Raw genomic sequence first — 23,380 nt, forward strand, 5'->3', positions numbered from 1 at the left:
TGCATATGTGCATGACTGATTCACCTTGCTGTACATCAAGAAACTAATGCAACGTTGTAGAGCAACTATACTCTGATTAAAACTAATTTTAAAAAAGAACTATGAGGATCTGTAGAAATGTGTGTGCCCAGTTTAATTTTTAAATATGAATATGATAAAGTGTTATATAGGTTTCCTCACATATGAAAAAGCTTTTATTTTAAAAATTAAAGGCCAAATTATATGATGTAATTATTATAATATGTTGTTTGTACCTTAACATAAAGACACCAATGTTTTCAATTATTATTTTCACAAATCAAAACTGTTCATAAAAATTATAAATGTGAGTGTAGTTTGGCATAACCGCAACTGCTGACAGCAGTGATTAGCAACAGAAAAACACAAAAACATATGGGAATGAGTTTGTGGTGGCAGCAAGTTGGTCTGAGCAACATGGGTACATGGATGCAAAGGAAGAGAGAATTAGAACTGATAAAAGAACAGTATTTTAACTGTTTTAATGAGAATTAAAACTGTCTTGTGATATAAGAACCAGAACTTCAAGGGAAAAAAGTAAAAGTGGCATAAGCAATGAAGTGCAATGTGAGTAGAGATCACTGCCACAGCTGATGAACGAATGATCATATCTGGGTCCATCGGATCAGGTTCAGTGGGAAACCATGTGAAGCTTTTTTTAATAAATATCACCAGTTTCATTACCTCATTTCTGTCCAAACTGCCTGGAAAGACACACTAGAGTTGCGTTTAATGAGTAAAAAGTATGTGGATAAAGAGTATGTATCAGAATGTATCTCAGTTCTACCACTAACTTGAAGTTTGGTCAAACATGCCATCACTTCATCCATGGGCAAAATCTACACTCCCTCCAAAAGACTGAAATCCTGGCCTGGGAAGGAAGTCCACATTCTAAATTAATTCCTTCTTTGGATGCTCATTTCTCAGTCAAAGGGCTTTTTTTGGAGAGCTCATTACCCTTTTCATAGTTAGAGCCCTGACATAATTATTGATTGCATGTGAACTTTTTCAGTTCACATTACTCTGTTCTGTTCTCTGACTGGATCCCACCTAATACAATATGGAAAATACGTAATACAATGCTAGTCTTATAAGCATATCATAAATAGTATTTCTTTTACTGTACAGTCAAGATTTAATGAACAAGAAAATTCACACAAAAAAATTCTATATTGAGGCCAGAGTCCAAAGTAAAGGAGTATCATTAGGCATGTTTTAATAATCAGTAGTAACCAACACATCTCCATGCTACGTAATAAGACCAATTCAAACTCTTGACTTTTACTTATTAGCTTCTGAAGGTATTTCCAGATTTCCTGTGAATAGATAAGTATTTATTGATTAAGGCACATTAAGTTGTGATAAGGAGAGTGAGATGGGACACAGTAAGTCTGGATTCCAACCCAAGCTTTAGTTCTTGTGCTTAAGTGGCAATCAGCAAGTGTTATTCATTCCCTTGTTAGATTCAATATATCATCAAGAGGCTTGGACTAGAGTACCTCTATTACTTCTATCCATAACGTTTAATGATTCTGTTTAACTATTACCTGAAGTCACTTTTTTCTTCCAGAGTTTCTTCATAGCACGTTTAACCTCAGCATTTCTGAGGGTATAGATTAAAGGATTTAACATAGGGGCCACCATAGTGTAAAAGACAGCAACAGCTTTATCAACGGGCAGAGTGGCGACTGGGCGAAGATACACAAACATGCAGGGCACGAAGAATAACACAACCACCGTGATGTGAGAGCCACATGTAGAAAGGGCTCTGCGTCTCCTCTCCAGGCTAGAGTTCTTCAGGGAGTGCAAGATGACCACATAGGAGACCAACAGGAGAAGGAGGCTTAACAGGCAGATGAACCCACTGTTGGCAGCAACAAAGAGGCCAAGGATGTGGGTGTCCACGCAGACAAGCTGCAACAAAGGGTACAGGTCACACATGAAGTGGTCTATGACATTGGGGCCACAGAAGGGCAGCCGGGCTGTAAAGAGGGTCTGAACGCTTGCGTGGAGAAACCCTCCGGTCCAGGCCACCCCCAGCAGGAGCAGGCACAGCCTGCGGCTCACGATGGCCGTGTAGCGCAGAGGCCTGCAGATGGCCACGTGGCGGTCATAGGCCATCTCCGTCAGCAGGATGATCTCAGCAGCACCAAAAACGTGTTCTGCATAGACCTGAGCCATAGAGCCATGAAAGGAGATTGTCTTGAGCTCACGAAGGGAGTCCACAATCAACTTAGGAGCCGAAGAAGAAGAGTAAATTGTGTCTATCAAGGAAAGGTGGGTCAGGAAGAAGTACATGGGGGAGTTCAGAGCCTGGCTGGTGGTGATGGTGACCACAACGAGCAGGTTGCCTGAGAGGGTTACCATGTACAAGACCAAAAACCCCACAAACACTACTTTTTGCATTTGGGGGTCCTGTGTAAGACCTACTAGAATGAACACAGTCACATTCCTTTCATGATCCATCTATGTGGTGCAGGTAATAAAAATTTCGGGAAAGAATGCTTTGCCTTAAAAAGAAAAGAAAAAAGAACCATGAAAAAAGTGAAATATACCGAAACTCTGCCTTTTAACAGTACTCTGATGATGTCACAGATGAGTCTTGCTTTTCCCAAAATGCTATAGGAATAGTGTCTTAAAAGTTATTTTAGTTGACCTAGTCTTTTTTTATTCTAATCTCAAATTATTTCTATAAGACATAGAGTAACCAAAAGAAAGAAATTCAATTTCCTTGGCCATAGTGTCTGAAATACTTTAATGGAACATCAATTTATTGGAATAATTTGGACATTAGTAGAAACAATTTTGGAGGATAATCTAAAAGTTTATGCACAAAATAACATGAATTGAAAAATCACAAAATAGTCTATTTTTACAAATTATGTAAAAATAGGGGGAAATTTGGTGAATATATTTATTGAATTAGCATTTAAAGATTACAGATTTTATATGCACCTTTTAAAAATAAAGTTCAAATTCAACAATTTCACTTAGAAAATGTTATAAACTTTTCTAATCTATGTTTAAACATATGCATAGAAGATTGGTAAGATAAATAATTTAATACATTGAGGACATTTGCTCCTGAATGTGAGATTATGGTTTATATTTTATTTCCCATGTTTTTCAATATTTTCCAAATTTCTACAGCTTACATAACTAATTCTATGATTAGAAATTAAATATAACCTTCATGTTTTGTCTTAGAGTTCTAAAGCTGAAACTATGTGGTTTTAAATTGACTGGAATATGCATGAGAAAACAGACATAGGGAATTGTATTTTGACACATCATGGGATCCCAAGAAATATCTGAATATAATTAAAGTAACTGCTCTAATATACTCAAAATTGTTATCAATTCACCAGCTAGACATAGAGTAGGGGCAGGATTGGGTGCTCACTGCTTTGAGAAAATTACTGTGAGGCGTGAGGCTGCCCTGACTGCCCCATGGGTCTCATAACTACCCTAAATCCCATCTTTACTCTACCATGCAAAGATTATTGTCCTCTGCATTTAACTTATACCATTTATACTTGTAGCCAATAAGTCCTCTGAATAACCAAACCGATCAGTTTACTACAAAGTCTATTTCAACTTACTTGATGAGGAATACACATATTATTCAATTAAACTTTAAGGTAGTATATAAAACTAAGTTTTATAGGACATCAATAATGACATTATTAATGTTCACTTTTTCCTGTATCTCAGACTCCATTATTCTCTTTATATATTATTAAAGCAAAAAAAGCAGTGAAGAGTAAAATGAGTTCTCCCAGTTACACATGGTCAAGTTGAATATTGAGGTATGTGGAAAGGAAACCTCTTACAAATGATCCCATCAACTCTTCATTGAGAAGCTAGCTTTAGAGTTCCAAGCCCCAGGATAGTGGTCTCCCTTCTGGATAGGACAGGGCATCAGAGAATCCTTCCATGAAAAAGAACACCTGAGGAACAAGTTGCTTCTAACTGCCATTTCTTCCCTGGAGAAGACGGCCCTTGGGAGAACCAAGAACCTAATAATACATTTTTATAATTTCCTGAAGGCCTATAGCAAAGATTGGATTTCATGATCAAAATCACATAGAAAATCTCAAATGTGATTCATTCATTTTTATTATTTCACTTATTGTTTCAGCTTCTTGCAAACCGTCAAGTAATCAGGACATAAGTTAAAAATAGTTCTCTTATCAATGTCTTCAATATCCTCTGTTAACAGACAGACTCAAACACATGATCATTTTCTTCCTTTGTACCTTCGCTGTGTACCTGTAGTTCTGTACCTTAGCTATGCCTATTAACATTCAAATCCTCTATAATACATATTTTTGGAGAAATGAGAAATAAAGTGTTCATCTCACAGAATAATTCTTTTCTCTCATAAGGGCATTCATACTGCAGTTGATAGGCAAGAACTTAGACAAACTTCCTTCCAAGAGGAGAAACCTTTATTACTTGTTTAAATTCCATATGCCCACACATTATGAAATACAAACTTTTACTATAAATCTGCTGTTTTCTCATTCTTAATAGAATGCAGAAATTAATTTTCACCATATGATTCTTATAATAATCATTAAATGTTGTTGGGTTTTTGCTGTGTTCACACTATACTAAGTTTTACATTCACTATTCCATTTACAACAACTTCACAACAATCCTGTGAGGTTGGTAAACTATTACCTACTTTAAAGATAAGGAAATGTGGTTAGAAGGTAAACAACTTGCCCGAGTCATGATAGAAAAATAAAATAGAGCAGTCTGTATTAAAAAATCAGGATGTCTGCCTCTAGCTCTTTGGTATTTAGGTCTCCAGTATAGGTCTAGTTTACTTCTTGGAATCAGCAATGTCAGAGTTCGGACAAAGCCACCACCTATGACCATGTGTAATCTATGGCAGTTATTTTGGCAAGCTGTGTGATGTATAGTCAGATGTTAATGAGTTCAGGATCTATTTAACAAGTTCAGAAATTTTGTGCCCTAAAATTCTTCCAGCACCAAAGGATAGTTAGAGCGTTTGGGGTGGACGTGTACACACTGCTGGATTTAAAATGGATCAATGCTTGGAAGTGTATAGCACATGGAACTCTGCTCAATGTTATGTGGCACCCGGGAGGGGAGGGGAGTTGGGGGAGAATGGACACGTGTATATGTACGGCTGAGTCACCTGAAGCTATCACAGAATTGTTAATTGGCTATACTCCAATACAAATAAAAAGTTTAAAAGAAAATTCTTCCAGGTCCTTGCATTTTATCAACTCGTATGCTCTTTTCAAATAAGGAAGCTGAGGCCCAGAGAGGGAACATGGCTGATTAGTGGTCAGTAAGAATCCAAGTCTTTTAATGCCCAACACAGTGATTTTATTACCCCGCCACACCTTACCTCCCATAAGATGACTTAAGTCTAGTGTATACAAAGGGGAAAGAAAAATCACCTTAAGCTGACCAAGAAAATTAACTTTCATCTCTTATCTTCAGCAATATGTGCCTTGACTCTCTAAGAGAAAGGTCTAAGTCTTAGGTCAGGGATGCAAAATCTCAGTTATATTGCAGGGACCACATCCACTTCAGCAGAAATAAGATCTTGCTAGTTAGAAGATCCAAGAAAGTTTGAAAATAATCAGAATAAAAAGTGCCTCAGAACTTGGGGTTTAATGTGTATTCCCAACCACAGCAAAGGGTACGTTTTCCCTTGTAAATGCTATAAATTTATACATTCTCAATTTGGAATTCAATATGAGCTGACAAATTCCTTCAAAAAACATGATGTAAATGCTGACCTTCCCCTCAGTCCCATGCAGACTTAAAAACTGTCTTCAGAATCCACAGATTGTAACCCTATTCTGGATAAATCATAGATAAATCCATATACAGGAAGAACAAATATTTCTGCTAAAGATCCCAGGGTATCTAAAAGTAACCCCCCATAAAATATCAGAGAATAAATCTTTAATGATTTTCACTGTAAAAATCCCTTGGAAAAAAACAGGAGTATTAAAAACTCTATAAAAAAACAGCAATTCTAGTTCACTTACTGTGGCTTCCCTGTGGTTAAGAAGAATGCCCAAGGTATTTAGAAATATGAAATAACCATTACTTGTAATATCAAATCATGTGTGTTTCTCAAGTCCCCACTGCCTGGACAATTCTACAGGAAGCATTTCTGTCAAGATGACACAAATTTATTTAAATGGATTCAGCATGCTCCAATGCCTTGGAAAATCGAGTCAAAAGAAAAGAAAACGCTATGTTGAATTTGAAACCCAAAGTCTTAGGTACTAAGAGGAACCTTCTGACCTTCAGAACCTAGTCGATGGACAAAGAAGAAGAGACGCAAATACTTCTGTTACCAATGCGCCCTTCTTAGTCTTCTCTTAAGATGAGGAAACATCTTCTCCATGAATCTTAGTGTTTAGAGAGGATACTGAGAACAGCAAAGAACCAGCCTTTCTATCTAAGGCGTTATCCTCCCAGGAATTAATTATCTCTGTTTTTTTTTTAAGGTTTTGCCCAGAAGCAGGTATCTGGGGGAATTCATCCATGAACAACACATTTTCACCTGATTGGTTCTTCCCCTGCACTTTGACAGCCTGCTTTCTTGGTCTGGAAAACTATGTGATAAAGTACTCTTCATGCAAGCCCTTGGGTATCAAGAGCTGAGGCACGAAGGACTCTAAATGATGGAACCGTGGGGTTTCATCCAGGTGGAATATCCCTAAGAAAATTTACTCACTGACTGAGGTCACCAGAGGAGGTTGAGATACATATAGGTTCATGATTATTATATCTTGAGTAACTGACTATTTAACCATTATAAAATGTCTTTCTTGATCTATAGCAACAATTTTTGGCCTAAAGTTTATTTTGTCCTATATTTGCATTGTCTGTTCTTTCACCTCTCTTTTTGCTACTATTTCCATAATATATATTTCTTGCCATTTTCACTTTCTACTTATCTGTGTCTTGGAATTATGAACATTGTAGATAGAATATATATGAGTCATGATTTTGTCCATTCTGCCAATCTCTGCCTATTAACTGGAGTGCTAAACCATTTCTATTTTATAAAATTACTGGTAATTCAGGGCTCCCTCAACAATGAGATGACTCCCATATCTGTGCTAATCCACCTAACTCTTGACTACTGAGAGGGTAACAGGCAGGAAGGCAGGGGTCTCCAAACGGAGGAAATAGGCTGCAAGTGTCAGACATTTTTATCTCTCTTAAGCGGCAGGAGGAAACAAACTACCGATATTTTTTTCCTTCTCTATACAAATTTAGAAGGAGGTTCCTCTTAAAATACTGTGTTGCCATGACACCTGGTTTCACCTGAAGCTAACTATTCTCAAACCTTGAGTTAACCAATACATTTTTTCTTATGGAAATATTTGTCTTAAGCTCTGCTAATGTATCCCAGACTGTCTTCATGTTGGTTCCGCCAAATGGCTCAACCCACTTGACAAACCGGTATGTTATACTCAGATATTGTTCCCCTAATCTATGTAAGCAAAACTATTTGTGTGGTAATCTGCCCTTCTACAAGATTCAAGTTAATCGTTTTATGGCCTGGGATGAATTACCTGGTGCCATTCTGAGTTTTAAGACATCCTTTCTTTTCATTAACAGACTGCTAGTGACCAAGTAACATCCAGTCGAAGACTAGCAGCGGGGCACTCTTTCTGCCCCCTTCTGATGCCTGTGTCAGAAGCTTCCTCTATCTCCTTTATGCTTTAATAAAACTTTATTACACAAAAGCTCTGAGAGATCCAGCCTCGTCTCTGGCCCCGGATTGAATTCATCTCCTCCGGAGACCAAGAATCCCGGAGTCTTATCATTCAGCAGCAACCATGCACTGCACAGTGTTTCTTGAGGGATAAAGGAACAGGGGGAAGTTGATACTAACTAACTTAAGTTTCAACCTGTCACTTATACTATGTCAGCAAATGATAAGGCTGCTGCTTCATTTGTGGATTATTAATTTATTCACTCCTCTATCATCTGACAACTCAATTCTCTCTTCTGCTCAGCTGAGCCCTTGAGTCTATATGTAAAATTATGATATCTGTGAATAATGATGGTCTTATATTTTATTTTCCCATCTTTATGCCTTTCATTTTATTTTCCTGTTGTATTATATTGGATGGGCTTCCCAGATGGTGCTAGTGGTAAAGAACCCATCTTCCAATGCAGGAGATCTAAGAGACGCAGGTTTGATCCCTGGGTCAAGAAGATCTCCTGGAGGAGGGCATGGCAAGTCACTTCAGTATTCCTGCCTGGAGAATCCCATGGAAAGAGGAGCCTGGTGACCCACAGTCCATAGGGTTGCAAGGAGTAGGACACGACTGAAGCAACTTAGCACATTATATTGGATAAGACCTCCAATACTATATTAAATATAGTATTCAATATATCCAATGCTATATTAAATTTCTGAGACTTTTCAGAAAACCATGCCCCAGAAATCCACAGATTCTATCCTCTGACTCCTGGTCAAGCCATTAAATTAAAATCACTCATAATTATTCATCTCCTGCATATATCATTTATAGAACAGAAAAAAACAGATGGATGCCTGCCAAACTGCTAATACATGGTATCATCAAATGAGGTGCAGGTGTTTTTAAAAGAAGCATTTCAGTTAACCAAATATTTCGCCACACCCTTGTTCATAAGGATGCACGAGTTTCATAACTGTTTTATCTCCTGCCACCACTATAATTTAAACTTTATTAAAGGTATCAATATATTGATTATATAACAATTCATTGATTGTTAACTAACTCTAGTTCCTCCTCTAACAAATGAGTTTTCATCGGATGAATCTCATGGAGAGATTTTAAATTCAATTTCCTAACATGTTTGACCATCAATATCAGTATTGTCACAGATTTCATTGAAATCAAATTAATCCTACCAGTTATACCTGTATTAACCTAAAAAACAGGTACATTATGATTTATTTATTGGCTCCCTTTTTAGCAACAATTATGTTTCTATTATTTGAATTAATTTTCTCTCAGATCCCCCCATTTGATATAATGCAGGGTTCCCCCTATCTTCCAGTTATCTAAGGCCCATTTTGCAGACTCTATTACGAATCCATTGGATACTTAGTAAGAATCAGTACAGTCCATCTGATGTCACTACCATTAATCCACTTCTCATTCCACAAGTGTCAGGGGAAGCACACTGACTGAAACCGCCCACCCTGGCCAGGCACCGTAGTGACCATCTGCGTGAGTTGTTTTATGACAGGAGATCCTGACAAGGGATACGGAACAAATAAGCCACCACCAACCGGAAGAGTTCAGGAAAGCTCGAAAGGAGACACCACGTGTCGGTCCACTTCCCAGAATCCCTCTCGCTAGCATCCATCTTGGCTGAGCGATGCCTGCACCACCAGGAAAGACTCTGAGTTAGAATGATTGGCCAAAGACCGCCCGGAAACTAATCCCATCACCATAAAACCCAAGACTGCGAGCCACGCGCAGAGCAGTTCTCCTGGGTTCCCTCACCCTCCTGCTGTCCACCCGAGTGCCCTTTCCCAATACAATCTCTTGCTTTATCAGCACATGTGTCTCCTTGGACAATTCATTTCCGAGTGTTAGACAAGAGTCCAATTTCGGGACCTGGAAGGGGTCCCCCTTCCTGAAACACAAGGAGTACCACTCTTAATTATATTCATTGAGTAGATTTACATTTTCCTCTTCAGTGAATTGGTTTCTATGCTGCTGCTTTCCAGATTGAGAGATGACTTTTCACTCTTGAGCCACCATTTGTAAATAATACTGATTTTAGGCATCCTCCAATAACTGATCATAGCGAGGGACTCCTTCAGCCATGAGGCTTACATATTCTTCAGGAGGATCTAATATAGGGCTTGAAGGCAAAGCAGCCATTGTTCAGACATGCAATGATTGCCGCATTCACACATTCTTTTTTTTTTTTTTTTTTTTTAATTTATTTTTTTTTCAGTGGGTTTTGTCATACATTGATGTGAATCAGCCATAGAGTTACACGAATTCCCCATCCCGGTCTCCCATCCCACCTCCCTCTCCACCCGATTCCCCTGGATCTTCCCAGCCCAACAGGCCCGAGCACTTGACTCATGCCTCCACACATTCTTAAATTTGATTTCCTACTTGATAAACTAACTTTTCTGTTCATTTCCCGACATACTAGAATGATCATCTGACATAATTCAGGGTATTTTAGATTTCAATAATGTACGTCCTTCAGTAATAAAAAGCAGTTTCAGGTAAAGTTCAATTCAGTTCAGTTCAGTTCAGTCGCTCAGTCGTGTCCGACTCTTTGCGACCCCATGAATCGCAGCACGCCAGGCCTCCCTGTCCATCACCAATTCCCGGAGTTTACCCAAACCCATGCCGATCGAGTCGGTGATGCCATCCAGCCATCTCATCCTCTGTCATCCCCTTCTCCTCCTGCCCCCAATCCCTTCCAGCATCAGGGTCTTTTCAAATGAATCAACTCTTCGCATCAGGTGGCCAAAGTACTGGAGTTTCAGCTTCAGCATCAGTCCTTCCAATGAACACCCAGGACTGATCTCCTTTAGGATGGACTGGTTGGACCTCCTTGCAGTCCAAGGGACTCTCAAAAGTCTTCTCCAACACCAGAGTTCAAAAGCATCAATTCTTTGGCACTCAGTTTTCTTCACAGTCCAACTCTCACATCCACACATGACCACTGGAAAAACCATAGCCTTAACTAAATGGATCTTTGTTGGAAAAGTAATGTCTCTGCTTTTTTATATGCTATGTAGGTTGGTCATAACTTTCCTTCCAAGGAGTAAGCGTCTTTTAATTTCATGGCTGCAATCACCATCTGCAGTGATTTTGAAGATATTGCATTACATCATGCTATTTTATCCTCTTCAAAATATTTTTTTTCTTCTTGTGTGGTGGTATTCTTAGAAAGTTTTATTTGAATGTAATATAAATTCACAAATATAACTGCCAGTTATACCTCAAAAGTGAAAGTGCAAAAAGTGAAGTTGCTCAGTCATGTCCGACTCTTTGTGACCCCCATGGACTGTAGCCCACCCAGGTTCCTCTATCCATGGGATTCTCCAGGCAGGAATACTGGAGTGTGTTGCCATTTCTTTCTCCAGGGGATCTTCCCTAGCAAGGGATTGAGCCAGGGTCTCCTGCATTGCAGGTGAATTCTTTACCACCTGAGCCACCAGGGACGCCCTCAGTGATACTTTGTTAAGAAGTATACCTTAAGTAAAGAAGCTATACCTTACTGGGGCCTTAAGCATTCATTCCGTTCAGTTTTTTCTGAGGTGTAATTACATCATCCCTAATTTTGAGTTGAGTTTACCTGATGTTGTATATTCACCCTGAAACAAGTTAAAAGTAAGAATAATAAATTCTGCAGCACCCCATCAGCACAAGTGACTAGAGAAGGGACACAGGGGGAAAATTCTCAGGAACTCAAGCCTCTGCTCCTTCGTAAGGGTCCTCTTCTTATTCCTCTTTTCCTACAGGAGAAAATACATGAGCATTCTTGGGGGAATACCCATCAATGTACACTTGTAGGAAGATGACTGGAATGTCAACAGTGATAAAACTGCATTTTTGTACACGAATGTGTATGTGCATGTGTGTGTGAGTGTGTGGGGGTGTGTGAGAGAGAGAGAAGACAGTTACGTGTTCATTTTGTGGCCAATAATAATATGGCCCAACTTTAGTCTTGGGTTTATCTGCCTAATGTTTTTCTTACAGAAAATAATTCTGAGAAAACTTACTGCGATTGGTCTAAATTGATCCTCACAATTGCGATCCCTGTGCTATTCTCAGGGAAATCAGTTATCTGAACGCCAGACTGGATTCCGGGGGCAAATGAACAATGTGACAGAATTCCTCCTGCTTGGCCTGACACGGAGCCCAGAGGTACAGAAGCCCCTGTTTGCTCTGTTTACCCTCCTCTGCTTTCTCACTGTGACAGTCGCCACTAGCAGAGCCTCAGGTTCCCCCATGTATTTTTTCCTGTCTTTCTTGTCCTTCGTAGACTGCTGCTGCTCTTCTACCATGGCCCCCAAAATGATACTTGACTTACTTGCTCAAAAGAAAGCCATCTCCTTCAGCGGGTGTATGACTCGGCTCTTTGCAGAGCACTTCTTTGGAGGAGTTGAGATCCTCTTGCTCGTGGTGAGGGCCTGTGACCGCCACGTGGCCATCTGCAAGCCCGTGCAGTACACCATCACAGTGAACAGGCAAGTGCGTGGCCTCCTGGTGGCCACGGCCTGGGCCGGAGGATTTCTTCACGCTCTGCTTCAGATTATTTTCAGAGTCTGGTTGTCCTTCTGTGGCCCCAGCGTCACTGACCATTTCATCTGCGACCTTTTCCCTCTGCTGAACTCTCCTGCACGGCCACTCACGCCTTTGGTCTTTTTGCTGCTGCCAACAGGGTGCTGATGTGGATGCTCATCTTTTCTTTTCTTATCACCTCCTATGTTCTCATCCTTTGCTCCTAAGAGCACGCAGCACTGCAGAACAGCAGAAAGCTCCCTCCACTTGCGCTTCCCATGTTGCCGTAGGGGTCCTGTTCTTTGTAGCCTGTATGTTTATGTACCTTCGGCCCACGATCACCTTCCCTATTGATAAAGCGCCGGCTGTGCTTTATACCATGGTAACACCCATGTTAAACCTTTAATCTACACCCTCAGAAACTCAGAGGTGAAAATGCCATGAAGATGCTCTGGAGCCAAAGAGTAACCTTGGGTAATAATTTTTGTGAGTAGAGAAGATAAAATCTATTCATATCTTAAGGACAAGAGTGACTAATAGAAAGGAAAATGATTTTGAAGTTAAAATATGTGACTTTAAGTATATTATTCACCCCCTTGCTTTCTGAATCTTTAATGGTTCATCTTTCATAAAATATCAAGATTTGATTAAATGATGACTAAAGCTCTTCAATTAGAAACTTCTTTGCTTCTATAAATTACCACTAATCAAGGGATGTTGTTTTTTAAAAATTACTTTTTAATTTTATTTTTTCAGGGTTTTTTTTTGTTTGTTTGTTTGTTTTTTTTTTTTTTGCTATACTGAGTCGTCTTTGCAGCACGCGGGCTTTCTCTGGTAGCAGTGAGCAAGGGCGTCTCTCTAGCTGAGGTGCTCGGGCTTCTCACCACAGCTGCTTCTCTAATTTCAGAGCATGGGCTCTAGGTGTCAGGGCTTCAGCAGTCATGGTGGTGGGCTTCTGCAGTTGTGGCTCACAAGTTTAGTTGCTTCTCAGCATGTGGGATCTTCCCAGATCAGAGACTGAACCGTATCCCCTGCAATGACAGGTGGATTCTTCACTGGACCACCAGGGAAGCCCTCAAAGGGGCATTGTTAATCACCTTAAAGAATCACAGAGGCTGGAAAAACTTTGAGTTACTGTTTTCAGTAGAATGATTCTCTGTAAAGCTTCAGATGTACAGTACATAACCAATAGGCCAAATAATTAAAATAAGTTTTAACAACCACAATATTTAAATAAACAATAAGTCCTAACAACCACATATTTTTTTTCAAATGAATAGTTTTAGTACTGTAGTCAAGGTAGAGTTGTTATTGTGAGAGATGATGACCAATGAGAAATGAATGAGTTTTGAGAAATGAGAGTGACATAAAGACAGGACTCATTCCAAAATTAGTACCAAGTGCTGCACAATTCCAGGGGCACCCTTTACAGTGTAATCTGGGCTCTTATCAAAATGAATTATTATCTATGTCTAAAGCCAAGAAGGGATATAAAATTCTTCCAGGCACAGCTGTACAGCTATCTTGCACACAATTTCCCAGCCAGAGTTTTGTGGAGCACTGTTTTTGTAAAAGATATCCAAATAATTTTGGGTGAACTGATTTGTGCTTTAGCTAATGGATAGAAAAGTATCCTATACAAACAAAAATTAAGTGGTGATAGGTAAGTAATCAAGTCAGAAAGCATGCACATTCAAATTTGAATGGAAAATTTTAGACCAATTATAAACCAATGAGATGGAAAATAATTTGAGATATAGACACAGTGTAAGTTTAAAGGAAATAACCCCATAAAAGAAAGATATCCAAATTGGGGCCAGGACTCAAGTTTTGCAAATCCATCAAAGTTACGTCTCCCTTCAGAAGGACTTGAATTAACCCAAATGACTCCACAGGCATAACTAAGGTGTTCATTGCATATACATTAATCTTCAATGGTTTAGTAAGTAATTTATTCTAAATGGGAGACACTCAGTCATGTCTGACTCTGTGACTCCATGGACTGCAGTCCGTCAGACTCCTCTGTCCACGAGATTTTCCAGTCTAGAATACTGGAGTAGGTTGCCATTCCCTTCCCCAGGGGATATTCCTGACCTAGTGATTGAACCCACATTTCTCTGTCTCCTGCGTTGGCAGGTGGACTCTTTACCACGGCACCATCTGGGAAACCCCTGAAATGGGAGATTGTTTTCTTTTCAAGTGTTACCAATCCATTTGCTGATCACTAAGAATCCATATGTTACTACCATATTTTCCACCCCCTTTGTTTTTAAACAGGAAGTAATATGTGTCACAGTTAGGCTTAAACATTGAGAAGTCAGTATGTTCCTCACCAGGACTATTTCCATTTCTTTTTCCCTGCTACAGCAAGCCTGGAAGACACACACTGAGATGGCAGGGCCACCCAGTGAAGCAAGCTGTGTCGACCCGTAGCTATCTGGAAGAGGACTGTCCTAGAGGAGCAACTATCTCTCAGTGAATTTGACCTGAACACAACATGAGAGTTGAAGTGATAAGCCACTGAGAATTCAGGATTCATTTGTTGCCACAGCAAAACGATCCTTCCTGACTAGTTACCTTGACTCATTTCATCTTTTAAAAGACTTATAAATATCAAGGAGAGAAAAGGTTTCCATCACTTTTGCAGTTATCTTCGTTCTCAAAACACAGAATGAATAAATGACAATCTTTACAAAAACAAGTCCAAATAGAGCATTTTTGCTTCAGTGGTCATGTATGGATGTGAGAGTTGGACTATAAAGAAAGCTGAGCACCGAAGAATTGATGCTTTTGAACTGTGGTCTTGGAGAAGACTCTTGAGAGTCCTTTGGACTACAAGGAGATCCAACCAGTCCATCCTAAAGGAGATCAGTCCTGGGTGTTCTTTGGAAGGACTGATGTTGAAGCTGAAACTCCAATACTTTGGCCATCTCATGAGAAGATTTGACTCATTGGAAAAGACCCTGATGCTGGGAGGGATTGGGGGCAGGAGGAGAAGGGGACGACAGAGGATGAGATGGTTGGATGGCATCACCGACTCGATGGACATGGGTTTGAGTAAACTCCGGGAATTGGTGATGGACAGGGAGGTCTGGCGTGCTGCGGTTCATGGGATCGCAAAGAGTTGGACACGACTGAGCGACTGAACTGAACTGAACTAAATGCACTACAGTAACTGAAGTATCTAAACCACAAGTTCATACACAATCATGTCTTTCCCTCCACCTGAGATATAAGGCAATCTTGAAGAAAATTATTAACTAGGTATTGCTGCTCAGTCGGTCAGTCATGTCTGACTATATGTGACCCCATGGGCTGACGGTAGCCCTCCAGGCTCCTCTGTCAGTGGGATTTTCTGGGCAAAAATACTCAAGTGGATGGCCATTTCTTCTTCCAGGGGATCTTCCCTACCCAGGGATCTAACCTGAGTCTCCTGCAGCTCCTGCGTTGGCAGGCAGATTCTCTACCACCCAGCCACCTGGGGAGCCCATTATTAACTAGGAGTGACAACAAAAATTTCAACTTCTTGAAATTACGTCTTCAAAACTTCTTGAGCAAATGTTCTGGCTTTTCCAAACAGTTCCTTCTTCCCACACATTCTTTTTAGCATAGGTTCTAAATTTTCACTGATCTCCTATAAACTTTATCCCCACAAAATTTCCATGTATCTCAGGAGGATACTATGCTCTCTGCTTCTCAGGAAAAACCGGGACCAAAACAGAGTCTTTCTGTTAATCTCAAGCCTCCTCATCAATAATTGTATCCATATCACCTTTTTGCCCTCTATTGCAAGCTATTAATAGATATGCAAGGGTTCCTATTTCATTTCAATGTAGCTATGTATGTTCTGCATGCAACTGCCTTCTCTCCTCTTAGAAATCTTAGTTTGCTAACTATCAAAATTTTGACCTTTGGTCATTAATCTTTATGCTCTAACTGAACCCCCATTCACACGCAATCTGGGGTCAAAACAAGGAAACAGTACCTTTGGCTCCAATCTATGTGATCACTTAAGTCCCTCCTCAGTTATTCCTAACCTCATCCCTACTCTTCCCTCTCCCTCCAAATTCTCATTGTTAGCTTATTTCCCTTTCCAATACATCCTTCCTTCTATAAATTAGGAGACCAGCTCTTCCTACTGAATTCGCAATCTTTTTGCATGATTTCACTGTTCTATCAGCTATCAGATCACACTCACGTGTCGTTGTTGTTCAGTCATGAAGTCACGCCCCCTCTTTGAGACCCCCTGGACTGCCTTGAAGTACGCCTGGCCTCCCTGTCCCTCACTATCTCTCAGAGTGTCTCTGGGTCTTGATAAATCTAAGAGATTGTGTCCCAGAAGAAAAAAAAATAGGGATGATTACAAAAGCAGTTTCCTTCTTGTCTTCTCGAAATCAATGATCAGTCAGAATTGTAATTACTATGGGTCATTGCTAGGAAGGTCCCACTATGGGTCAGTCATCCTGTGTCTGCTGGCATCCTCCTCTCAGGACAAAGCCCCAACCAACCAGTCAAGCTGATGGAATCCATGTTCTACTTATGTGAATAAGCGTTTCTCTAAATTCCCAAGGACTCTGACATTTTCCTCAAAGACAGCCTCTCAATAGGGCACTGTTCTGTGGGTAGGGAGCATAACCATTCCTACTCCTGATCCACTCCTTAGGTAGAGAAACATCCTGAACTCAAAGTGCCCGGTGAATTACATCACTCCAGATGATTGGTGGTAAGGTTGCAATCAACTCCTCATCAGAGTCTGAAAAAGAGGAAACAGAAGCAAAGCTCTCCTACTTACAGGGTTTTTCTTCATTTTCGTACAGGGGTATTCTACAAAGAAGTTTGGCTGAGTGTGATTTTCTCAGTCACTTCTGCACATAAACATAATCCTTATGTCCTCAAGATTCCCCATCATAGAAGCAAACCTCTATTCTCCCAGATTATGATATATTGACACCTAGACCCTCATGGGAGAAGGCAATGGCACCCCACTCCAGTACTCTTGCCTGGAAAATCCCATGGATGGAGGAGCCTGGTAGGCTGCAGTCCATGGGGTCGCTAAAAGTCATTCGAGACTGAGCGACTTCACTTTCACTTTTCACTTTCATGCATTGGAGAAGGAGATGGCAACCCACTCCAGTGTTCTTGCCTGGAGAATCCCAGGGATGGGGGAGCCTGGTGGGCTGCCATCTATGGGCTCCCACAGAGTCGGACACGACTGAAGTGACTTAGCAGCAGTAGCAGACCCTCATGAAAAAAAGTTATATAGTGATGCCTAGGACGTGAGGGGAGGGAGGAATGATAAATAACCATTTAATGAACATGGAGTTTCAGTCTGAGAAGGTGAAACATTATGAAGATGATTGGTGAGGTGTTTGCACAACAACGTGGAGGTATTTAATCCCACTCAAGTGTGTATTTAAAATGGTAAATTTCATCTTATATGTGTTTTATGACAATTAAAAAAAAAATCAGGGGAGTGGGACAGACTGAGTGAGGGTGGCCGCTGACAGAAGCAGCATCGTTAACTGTTGAGAAGAGAACTGAAAGCATTGCTTCTCTCTCTGTTCTGAACTCCAGGAATGCATCAGTTTGGTTTAAAGTTAAAGGTAGGTGAGACATGCAAATCCATGGCTGATTCATGTCAATGTGTGGCAAAAACCACTACATTATTGTAAAGTAATTAGCCTCCAACTAATAAAAATAAATGTGAAAAAAATAGAAATTAAAAAATTAAAAATAAAACAACATCCTTTCTGTAGTGTTTGTATTCTTTCCCTCTGGGTGTCTTTATACACATGTGCTTGGCTGAGCGTGACTTTTTTCCAAGGCTCCTCCAAGAAAGCATAGAGTGCAGTAAAATCACTATACATTCCTGTGGTTCTTCTCTCTGTGTGTGGCAGAGCCACAAGCTCTATAACACACCATGAGACGCTGTCACCTAGGTACTCATCCCAGAGATAGTTTAAATGTTCATGACTTTTAAATTACTCAAAAGGATGCTCCATACAGTCTTCTCTCCCTCAGCTTCGAAGTGATGAAGAGCTGGCTGGAACTCTGTACAGAATCATCTTTCTTTCTCACCTGCCTTTAACTTTAAACCAAACTGATGCATTCCTGGAGTTCAGAACAGAGAGAGAAGCAATGCTTTCAGTCCTGTTCTCAGCAGTTAACAATGCTGCTCCTGTTAGCGGCCACCCTCACTCTCAGTCTGCCCCACTGCCCTGATTTCTTTTAATTGGGAGCTGGGAACCTGCTATTTAAGTCTCCTCGGTCGGTCACTAATAAACATGTCACGATGTCCGAGGGTAATCTGGCCCAGACTGGCATTTCTACTCTGAGAGCAACCTTATCGTACCAAACACTCATGTTTTCAGAGAGAAATCCATCCTCTGAACTCTGACCTATGCCTAAAATCACCCCATATATCCTTTGGCAAGGTCACCAACGTCAAAATGAGCAACAAAATCCTAATACCAAGCTTTGCACTTACCTTACCTAAGTTTCATCCTAAACTACAGCCAGAAGTGTGTGTGAGTCAGTCATGTCTGACTCTGTAACCTCCTAGACTGTCGCCCACACGTCTCCTCTGTCCATGGGATTCTCCAGGCAAGAACACTGGAGTGGATAGCCATTCCCTTCTCCGGGGGGACCTTCCCAACCCAGGGATCAGCAACGTCTCCTGCATTACAGGCAGATTCTTCACCACCTGAGCGACCAGGGAAGCCCATAGCCAGAAGTATATTTTTAACCAAAGCTCAACAGCATTTCTAAAGCTGGTCTCTAATGTTGTTTGTGGGAGTCAAACAGGAGCAAAAAAAAAGTCCTTGGCTGATGCTTTAGCAAAGATTCCAACAGAGACAATTACTAATCCTCTGAGGACTGGGGAGGTCAAGGTCAAACCCTGAGCTGTTTTGAAAGTCTATTTAAACATTTCTCTAGAGTCAGTGAAGAAAGAATTACAAACAAGAACCTTGAAGTAAATAACAGCCCCAGAGCCGTGCATCAACAAGGTGAAGGTCTGTTTGGGAGACCCTGCTCCCAAGGTCAGTATGAGCTAGAAGAAGGGCTTAAATCAGGAATAAAGGAGCTCGATCCACCGGTCAGGAAGACCCCCTGGAGGAGGAAATGGCAACCCACTCCAGTATCCTTGTCTGGAGAACTCCACGGATAGAGGAGCCTGGCGGGCTACAGTCCGTGGGGTCACAGCTAAGCGACTAATACTTTCCCTTTCACACACATTCTACAATTTCATATACAAGCTTTTTCTTTCTTTGAAGAATCAAATTTGAATAATTTGATGTATACATTTGAATAATATGTTTTGAAGATGCATTTATCTCATAATAAGCCCAGAAAGTGAGTTAAAATTAAATCCAAAAGCTATCAAAGTTTCCCAACTAAAGCAGCTTGTTTTCTGAGTAAATCCAGAAAACGGGAGAGTTGTCTAGAGACAGAAGAATTCCACTGTCCTCCTCCTTAGTTTACAGCCTATCTGCAGCTGTGGGGCAAATGCCTGGTGGGAAGAAAGCAATGTCTGGGTTTAATCTAGAAACTGAGGAATCCACAACCAAATGATCCAAGTTAGTGGTAACTAATTCTTTTCCCCAAAATTTAAGAAGGTTAACTTAGCCAATTTCATTTCACTGAAATAATATTTGTAGTTAGATTCTGTAAATTGAAACTTAGCCATTCTCTCTAAAAATGAATTTGGACACAATGATGTGAAAATGTCAATAGGAAATACTGTCTGGAGTGTTCCCAGGCAAGATGATGCTGAGAACCACTAAAGCCACTTTTACAAGCTTGGGATTAATATTCAAGTCTCACTAAGTAGATTGATCCTGAAGATCTCTGCAATTATTAAAAATTCTCCCCTCTTTTCATGACTTCCGTGTCACCACACTGAAATCGGGATTTGTGAGCTAAATCTTGAAGAATGATTGGCCATAGTCACCATGGTTGGAGTCATGGAGAGAGAAAAAAAGCTCAGGCATAAGCTTTCCTGAAAACTCTAAACTGTCTTACCTCATCCTTATTGAAACCTGAGAGATCATGATGCTGACTTCTGTGCCCAGAAATTTTTGAGGAAAAAATATGTGGTTATGTTTTTGGCAAGGATTAGGGAAAGAAGAGAAAAAGAAAGATAATGAATAAAATAACTTATGATCTTGGTTTCAACAATGTGTAGTCTATCTTGTAAACTTATATACAGGCTCACTCCCCAAGAGAAAGAATGCATTCTTATATATATTCAATATTTTTACATTAGTAATGAAAATTTCAAGTTCATCTTAATTGATAAAACTTATTCCAAAAGGGGAAATTGTATTACTTCAGGTGGTCCTAACATTTTTGTCTGGTCAATAGGAAACTCAAGAAAACTTCTTGACATATCATTTCATAGCAAAATGTGAGTAGGGTAATATAGCTAACCCAGAGCATTATTCTATGTGCGATGAAAGAACAATTGCACAGAAAGTTCATTTCAGAAATATTGAGAACTTTTCAGGGAACTTTGCACCACTTACATGTTCGCATTCAAAGATGTGGAAAGAGTGAGCGTAACTATCTTAATGAGCCAGACACAACATCCGGGGCTGTTGAGTGAACGCTGCTCAAAGAGCTGTTATAAAGATAGCTTCTTTGCATTTTAAGGGACAAAAACTCCATCTGCAGCTCTGCCTCTGTGTGTGCATGTGCATTACTTTGAAAAAAAGGTATAACGGGTCACAGAACACAGCTGGTATAGAGTAAGGTTTGATTGGTACTTTTCATGTCAGATACAAAGTTAACTTTTAAAATATTGTGTCCATATACCTATGAATATTCATTCTAATAGACAAGCATTAATATAACTTTACAAAGAATTGTCAATGAAATTTGTCCCCCAGAGTAAAAGAAAGCTATCTGTGAGACATTCAGAGCTAAAAAGAAAATTTAGAAGTTAACTGCATGTCAACACTCATTAAAAAAAAATCTTGATTTTATTGTGGTATTTGTAAGGTATTGTCATGATATATTTAAATTATATGAATCAGGACAGACTCAAACTCCTCCCATTCTTCTCTCCAGCTATAGCTGTAAAACATCAGAGGTAAGTGAAAGGAGTAGCTCCACCAGTCCCAGGGACCTGGGCTACAGAGACGATGAAATATTTTCTATCGAATTTAAAATATCACCACTCAGAAATATTGTGATCTTTCCAGATCAAACATGTGCTAATAACAACTCAAGATGAACTGATGGAGAGGATGAGCAACGTAACAGAATTCATTCTCCTGGGCCTGGCCCGGAACCCAGGGCTGCAGACACTCTTATCTGCTGTGTTTTTAATCCTCTACTTGATCACACTGGCAGGGAACCTGCTCATCTCAGTCACCATCTTCAGCCCAGCCCTCGGTTCTCCCATGTACTATTTTCTGTCCTATTTGTCCATGATAGACGGCTTCTACTCTTCCTCCATAGCACCCAAGTTGGTCTTTGACTTGGTCTCTGGAAAGGACACCATTCCTTCAGTGGCTGTATGACTCAGGTCTTTGCTGAGCACTTCTTTGCTGGAGCCGAGATTGCCTTGTTGATTGTCATGGCCTACGACCGCTATGTAGCCATCTGTAAGCCCCTGCGCTACATGACCACCATGAGTCGACCTGTGTGTGCTTCCCTGGTTGGAATGGCTGGGGCTTTAGGCTTTCTCCACGGAGGGGTCCAGATTTGGTTCCTGGCTCAGTTGCCATTCTGTGGCCCCAATGTCATTGACCATTTCGTGTGTGATTTAATACCTCTCCTGGAGCTAGCCTGCATGGACACGCAAACTCTGGGGCCCCTGATTTCTGCCAACAGTGGGTCACTGTGTTTGCTGACTTTCTCAATGCTGGTGGCTTCCTAGGCTGTCATCCTGCGCTCCCTGAGGACCCACAGCTCTGAAGGGCGCCGCAAGGCCCTGTCCACCTGTGCCTCTCATGTCACAGTTGTCGTCTTATTCTTTGTACCCTGTTCATTCCTCTACCTCAGACCCACGACCGCCTTCCCCATTGACAAAGCTGTGACTGTGTTTTGCACCATAGTGACTCCTATGCTGAACCCTTTAATCTACACCCTGAGAAATGCAGAAGTGAAAAATGTCATGAAGAAGCTCTGGGGACAAATAATGAAAAGTGGTGATGAATAAACCTTGTGTGGCGTATTTAGGCAAAAAAATAAAAATCTAGTGATGTTTTACAGAGATTTTCTCCCCTTCTTAATTGACTGAACTGGGAAGATTCTCATGTCTGGATCAGTCTTCTCTGGGGGCTCACGCATTGAAAGCCAGGGTTGATATTCAGAAGCCATAGTAGAGAGAGTGCCAAGAGCCCACGCTAGTCTTAGGAGGCCATGAAGTGTTTTCATTTCTTTTACAACAGAAAGAAAGAAATTAATATAATCCAAATGCAGCTTAGATTATAGTCATCTATATAGCAATGCAGTCAGGAAAGATAATTTTTAACATTTTGATGGAGGAGAAGACCCAAGAGGATAAAAGTACCAGGGTTCACAAAAGTCATAATGTTGCCCTGACTGTGGGTATGAGACAGATCAACAGCAATATTCTTGAACACTCGTTATACCCAGCAACATGGCTAGAGTGAAGCTTTATTTTAAAAGAGGGAAAACAACTATGCATGAAAAAGAGACAGAACAGTAGGAAATAAATTTTCAAAAAGTACATTTATACACTTTTTCTGATCTTTCCAGGTTTGAGAGGTTTATAAATAAAATAAACACAGCAATAAAAAGAAATTTTTACTTATCACAATCCCACAAAGATAACATTTGCACACAAAAGTACTTTTTGAAAATTACATTTCTTCATTCCCTGTAGTATACAAGAGTTTACTGTGTCCCACATTTCAGGTGGCTTCTTTATACCACCAGGGAAGCCCAAGAATACCAGAGTGGAGAGCCTATCCATTCTCCAGTGGGTCTTTCCAACCCAGGAATCAAACCAGGGTCTCCTGCATTGCTGGCAGATTCTTTATCAGCTGAGCTACCAGGGAAGCATGAGCAGCACTTATTTCAGAAGCTCTCACTGGTAATGAATCCTTTTATCCTGTTTC

The 23,380-nt window shown here is 40.4% G+C and overlaps 1 protein-coding gene and 2 pseudogenes across 1 annotated transcript; 2 read left to right on the top strand and 1 right to left on the bottom strand.

The window, feature by feature from the left end:
- Positions 1-1,554: 1,554 nt before the first annotated feature.
- LOC136175461 (olfactory receptor 4C12-like) lies at positions 1,555-2,484 on the bottom strand. Its single transcript, XM_065945749.1, has one exon. The coding sequence runs from the start codon at positions 2,482-2,484 to the stop codon at positions 1,555-1,557; it is 930 nt and encodes a 309-aa protein (XP_065801821.1).
- Positions 2,485-11,802: 9,318 nt separating this feature from the next.
- LOC136175462 (olfactory receptor 4C5-like) lies at positions 11,803-12,784 on the top strand (annotated as a pseudogene).
- An 8,745-nt stretch (positions 12,785-21,529) lies between these two features.
- Positions 21,530-22,455, top strand: LOC136176081 (olfactory receptor 4C45-like; annotated as a pseudogene).
- Positions 22,456-23,380: the final 925 nt, after the last annotated feature.

Source organism: Muntiacus reevesi, chromosome 9 (genome assembly GCF_963930625.1).
Source record: "Muntiacus reevesi chromosome 9, mMunRee1.1, whole genome shotgun sequence".
Classification (NCBI taxonomy): Eukaryota; Metazoa; Chordata; class Mammalia; order Artiodactyla; family Cervidae; genus Muntiacus; species Muntiacus reevesi.